Raw genomic sequence first — 6,000 nt, forward strand, 5'->3', positions numbered from 1 at the left:
ATTGTGGTAGGAATACCAATAACATGTAATCATTTTTTGAACTATACACTGGTATAATCCAATTTTTAGGCAATCAGTTTGGTTATAGACTAAATTATGTTAATAATTATTATGGCTTTTTATATAACGACTAGCTTTTGCACGCAATTTTGTACACAAAGAACTTAATCATCGCTACCCTGCGGGAACTACCTACGCAATTTTCCAAAATTAAAACTATCCTCTATCTTTCACAGGGTCTCAAACGAATTCCACAAAATTTCATCTAAATCGATTCAGCGGTTAAATTGTGAAGAGGTGACGGACATACAGACAGACGGACAGACATAGTTACTTTTGCATTTATAATATTAGTATGGATAGAAATAAGGTTTAGTAAGAATACAGACAATACAATAACAGTAATATAATACAGATTATAGAACACAACAAGAACAACAATACAATAGAAGCGGATTTTTTTAACCAAATTACTTATTTTTCAGCTAACCGGGTCCGTAAACATTGATATTCAATATTAAGCACATTTAATTAATGAAGACAAAAGAACTTGTAAAAACTCTAAACTTCTACCAATCCAGTCTGAAACTTGAAACGAGCCGTATAAATAAGTTCGCGAAGTTGAAAATAAAGGTGTCTCTAACTGAGCGAAACTTAATTTAAATTGGTTTGTATTTCTCATTAGGATTCATAGAAAAAAAAACTGTGAAGGACGAAGTTCTGTACTTTCGACAGCAGTTGAATTACATGCTAACTATTCTGTATTTGTAGATGATTATTAATCCCATACGCAAGAGGGGTGTTATCTTTCTGACGCCAATGTACCTACTTATGTCTGTTTGTAGCATCGTAACTCTCAAACGAATGTACCGATTTTTTTTTAAGTGAAAGCGAGTTTTCTTGTGGTACTTCTTAGCTTTGATTCCTTAATATCGGTATAGCTGTGTTTGAAATATTTCTGAGGGAGCTTTCAACTTTTCTTTAAGTTGATTAGATTGTTTTCGTATTGTATATTTTATCGATTCAGATAACGATAGTCGTAATACTTCCAAAATCTGGTAACAATTCAGTTAGTGAGTCCAAAAATCCAAAAATCTCAAGATAAAACCTCTTTCGTACGCAACAAATTAATTGCTAATCAGATTTTCAATTGAATTGATTACGATCTGAGGCCGTATTGCCTAGCGTTTCTGACGCTCACGATCGCAATCAAATGACAGTTTTTGTATGCGAAATCTGTCATTTGATTACGGCCTCTGGTTGTTCGTCCACATAAACAACAGAAGATCCACAATTTTGGTTTTATTTCATTTACCATCGAATTGAGCAATCTTAGATTGAATTGAGCACTCTCAGACAGATTGAATCAGTCAGTTAGATTGTCAGAAAATATTGGACACATATTTTTTCTTCTGTTAATTAAACAACAAAATTATGAACACGACACTGTTTAGCACAGCGTGATATCACGGGCCCCTACTCCTGAACATTGACGCGTTACATCTTTGTATTTTTTTGTTTAATTGACACTTCGTACTTGGCTACGCACTACGCGGCTAACCGCGCGGTTTTAGTGCGCTATCTCTTTCTCAAGCGATACTTTGAAGAAGGACGGCGCGCTTAGACCGCGCGGTTAGCCGCATGCTCGTAGTGCGTACGTAGCCTAAGATAGAATCTTTTCTGCCCGGTGTTGTCCACCAAGAATTTTGACACTACGCCTCGGTATATACGCACACGCGCTAGTCTCTGTGGGTAGCTAATAGTGAGATTTCAATAATTCTTTTTAAATTTGAATTTTTACATTCTCGAGAAAATTTTACCGCTAAACGATAGGTAAAACTAGGCGCAACTAGTTTAACATTAGTCTTTTTCTTTCTGTTTCAGGAGGACGTAGAGAAGATTGACTTGACCGATCCGGACCTGAATAAAGCAGCGACCAAAATACAGGCTTCATTCCGTGGCCATAAAGTCCGCAAGGATGTCCCCAACTAGGGTGCCCATGGAGCAGGCAGGACAGTCTCTGACTTCGCATCAGAAACAAATCTTTACTTTCTCCTATACCACTGTAAGAAAACCTTCACAAGCTCTTGTTGCACTTAGTGGAGGATCTAAAAGAACGATCGATGTATTTAATTTTTAATGAATGAAGTGGAGGAAAAGCTTGTGGGATGGAGATTCTTCGTTAGTTTCTGTTATTCGGATGGCCGAAGTCAGGGAGCCGTTTACTAGTTATGTAATGAGTAATTGTGAATGATATGTCAATTCGTTACTCATGTATCATTATGTCAATTTTTACCCTTTAACTATCTTCTATTGGCATTGGGTTGACGTGTCTCATGAATACCAAAGAGTAGAGTTATGTCGGAATGGATTGAACTATTTATATTAAACTATGGAATAAATAGGACCTATCTAACTGTCCCGTCTTTTCTTACTAAAATTTTGGTAACACTACTTCGCGCGAAATAATTGATTGCGTTATGCTTTTTTGTAACATTCCATTTCTTCTTTCAATGTTTGTTGAAGATATAAGATTTTATTTTAGAATAACGTAGAGATAAGATATTTGCATAGTTTTAGCGAATCAAGACAACTTCTGCTTTGTTTCATAACAAGTCATACGTTTATAACACTTTCTAAAATATTGTTTAACACTTCGTTGGTCCGTTTCAAGACTTCTAGTTAATTTTATGGTATGTTTCTCTACGTGTTTCTATTCCGCTGATTTATCCTGTAAATTGCTGGAATTTAGGATTTTGTTAATAAAATATTTAATATTCGCCTAAAATAATACATTTTTGTGTTTCATTTAACCCATCCTCATTTAAAACTACGAAGAAGAAATAAAAATAGTAAATAGGTAGGTACATACGTATCGAATACGAGGATTTTTCAATTGTGCTTAGCAATGCAAATAGATAACAAAGATGTTAAAAGTAAATCACATCGAAGGCGTTCTGGAGAAAAAAAAATACAATGAAATACATTTCAATCTAACTAAAAAAATTAAAAACTACCTTGCATAATAATATGAAATAACCAAAATATTGATTTGAAGACCCTTTTAAATTATATTTTTGATGCCAGTAATTTAAAGCCTTTAAATAACTTCACATTTATAAAAAACCTCCTATTTTCATGTATTTATAATTCACTGCTAAGAATTATAGCCGGCGTATGGATTATATGATAAGACATTGTTGTTAAAACTATAAACTTACTTCATAACATTCTTAACGTTTGTTCAAATATGGATATGATTCATCTGTAATATAACTTTTCACATTTGTCTGGACGCATGCGTCGGGTTTTATCGCTGTAATTATTTTGGTATCCCTGTCTAGCCAAACTTTTCTGATTCTGTCATAATTATATCCTTGGTATATCCGTTCATTTTTTGCTGGATTGTAAGGTTTAACATCGAAGTTAGCATAAAAATAGTTTCCATTACGTTGGTCCTTAAGATTTACGCAAGTATATGCTGATACATAATTTTCCTTATTATATTTAACTCTTTGATAAGGATCTGCTTCTGAAAGTCCTTGGTTTGGATTCATCGCTTGAATATAAGGACTTTTGCTGAATTGTGGATTGAAATTTTGGCTCGCTTCCCAATGTCTTTTTATATTCGGCTGACACGCTTTGGTTGGATAGTAACGCACTATCTCTTCTTCATATTTATGTTCTTTGATTTCTATTATACTGCCTGGAAAAGTAATACCACTGAAAGTTAAATTACGGCTTTGACCTAGACCAAATTTATTGTTACAGAGGCAGAATTCTAAGCGGTATGCTATATTACTACTACTCATTTACTTGATTGTTTTTTTTATATCATTGGTAAATCCTCTCACTGTATTTATTTAATACTTAAACATATGTATCCTAAGCAGGTAACTAGCCACTATAATAACACTTAGGTGCATTGAAGATATTTTTTGTTGTCGGTTTGATAACCGCTAGAAAGGAGCAAAACCTTACCCTATCTTCTAATCTTAATTACCTACAAAATTTGATTATACTTCGTTCTAGTACTTACTTTCTGCTCCCTGCTTCTTATTATCCGATTCATTTTTTGGTAATTTACAAACACTTTGGACTGATTTCTTGTCTGCTTCTTTCGTCCTATTTACTAATTTTGCACTGAGCTGTCCACTTAAATCTAACGGTGATTTAGCTGTAGCATTTTTATCATTTCCCGGATCACCTGTTTTTAATTTTTTTATCGATGATTGCGATGATTCCTTTGTTGTATTTTCTGGAAGAACTTTCTTAGGAATATTCTCGATCTTGTCGTTCTGTGCAGGTTTGGTACCTTTTGAAGTTTCATTATTTAATACAGGTTTAACGTTTTCTTTCAATTGGTGTTCGTTAATCTGGATGTGTTTCGCAGGAACTGGCAGTTCTTCGTCTATATCTTCAATAAAATGTTGCAAGTTTCTAGGATTAACTGATTTTTCAATTTGTTTAATGTTGACTATCTTGCTATATCTTTCTTTTGGTTCATCTTTCTCAATTTTAGGTCTTATTTTTGGAGCTATTTGTTCACTTTTTTTATTAGCTACTTCTTTTTTGGATTTTTCAGTGACTATATTGCCTTGTTCTTTAGTTTTGGTTGAGTTTAGAGTTTTGTCATGTTCATGGCTTCGTTTGAAACGATGAAACTTGTCTATTTCTTTGTTAATCTAAAACATTGTAAAATATGTTTAATTGTTTTAAAAAAGAAACATTACCCTAGTAATGATAGTAAGTTGATCCTAATCAACATTTAGCGTTTTTACGGCGTTGTTTATTTATTGCCGTCTTTTATATAAAAAAAATATCTAATGGCCGATGCTAAAAATCTAGTTTGGTCCAAGTTTTTGCAACTTGCCCCTTTTTAGAAATAATAATAGGTGGTAATGATATTTACCAGAGCAGTCAAAGACTTCAGCTATGCAAACATTAATATAATTTTAAGTACCTAATTATTACATCTTGATTAAATAGCATTTCATGAATGAAGTCAATATGATATTATAGATAAAGCACTATTACCAACGAGATTTTTATGGCAAAGCATTACAATTATTACATGTTCAACTTACGCTATCGTTTTCACATAAAACTCCGTTGAAGTGTACTATTATAGCCAAAATAAATAAAACTAAAGCTAAACTCTCCATCACTATGAATCGTCATGTCACTATTAAAGTTCATAGTGATCACATTTCTTAACTGCTGTTAGGAAATCCATAAAATCAATTATAAAAGGTAATTTCTTAAACATACTTGTTATTGTTAACTCCAAGATCGAGAGCGGATAAAACTGATTTATATAAAAAGTGCTTTCAAAACATGATGTTTTTTTTTTAAACATTAGTGGTATGGAATGTGTGATACCGGGGTACCTATCCAATTTTAATCGAAAGATTTTACTTGGAGGTGTAACTGTAGGTGTTTTCACATAGAACACATAGAAGACCGGTTTTGAATATCCCATGTGATACGTAATGATAATAGTTCTTTTTTAATTCAAATAAAGACAAAGTGTAGATTTTGTTAATAGTACCCAGCACTTTGTTGGCCCGCAGCATATGTACCTACAACTATGGTATATTATATACGTGCTTTTAACCGCTTCACTGCCACAAAACAAACGAAGTGACGTGCTCAGTACGCCACAAAAAAAAACCGGCGACAAATTAAATTGATTTTTAATTCCATTGCAGAAGGATGAATTTCGAGTTGTATATTGGTGATGTCGGTGGCCGATCGTAAAACCCGCCAGATCACGAAATTCCTAGGCATATCATGAAATGGCGCCATTTCATGATATGCCTAAAAGTTGGCCAGGCATATCACGATGTGCCTGAGAAACAATACGGCAGATCGATTAGAGCAACGCATTCGTCGATATTCCTAGCTCTATACCGGGCACATCGTGATATCCCGAAAAAAAGCAAAATTTAGGTACGACGAGCGAAGGCTAGTATTAATTGTGACTACAACGCATGAGCC

General features: G+C 33.7%; 2 protein-coding genes across 3 annotated transcripts in view; one reads left to right on the plus strand and one right to left on the minus strand.

Moving 5' to 3' along the window:
* LOC141444380 (uncharacterized) overlaps nt 1-2,793 on the plus strand; it is a gene marked incomplete at its 5' end in the record, with an annotated part of 169,354 nt that extends 166,561 nt beyond the window's left edge. Inside the window, 1 exon segment of the mRNA XM_074109934.1 lies at nt 1,885-2,793. Within this exon segment, the coding sequence (XP_073966035.1) occupies nt 1,885-1,992 (108 nt within the window).
* LOC141444379 (uncharacterized) lies at nt 1,990-5,481 on the minus strand. Of its 2 annotated transcripts, XM_074109933.1 has the most exons (4): nt 5,088-5,481; nt 4,040-4,685; nt 3,222-3,706; nt 1,990-2,957 (listed from the first exon to the last, which is right to left on the minus strand). In XM_074109933.1, exons 1-3 carry the CDS (start codon nt 5,163-5,165, stop codon nt 3,234-3,236), a joined length of 1,197 nt encoding a protein of 398 aa, XP_073966034.1. In that variant the 5' UTR covers nt 5,166-5,481; the 3' UTR covers nt 1,990-2,957; nt 3,222-3,233. The 2 variants fall into 2 exon arrangements, with proteins under 2 accessions (XP_073966034.1, XP_073966033.1); XM_074109932.1 differs by having other exon boundaries at nt 1,990-3,706.
* Between the last annotated feature and the right edge of the window lie 519 nt (nt 5,482-6,000).

The sequence above is a fragment of the Choristoneura fumiferana genome, chromosome 29 (genome assembly GCF_025370935.1).
Source record: "Choristoneura fumiferana chromosome 29, NRCan_CFum_1, whole genome shotgun sequence".
Classification (NCBI taxonomy): domain Eukaryota; kingdom Metazoa; phylum Arthropoda; class Insecta; order Lepidoptera; family Tortricidae; genus Choristoneura; species Choristoneura fumiferana.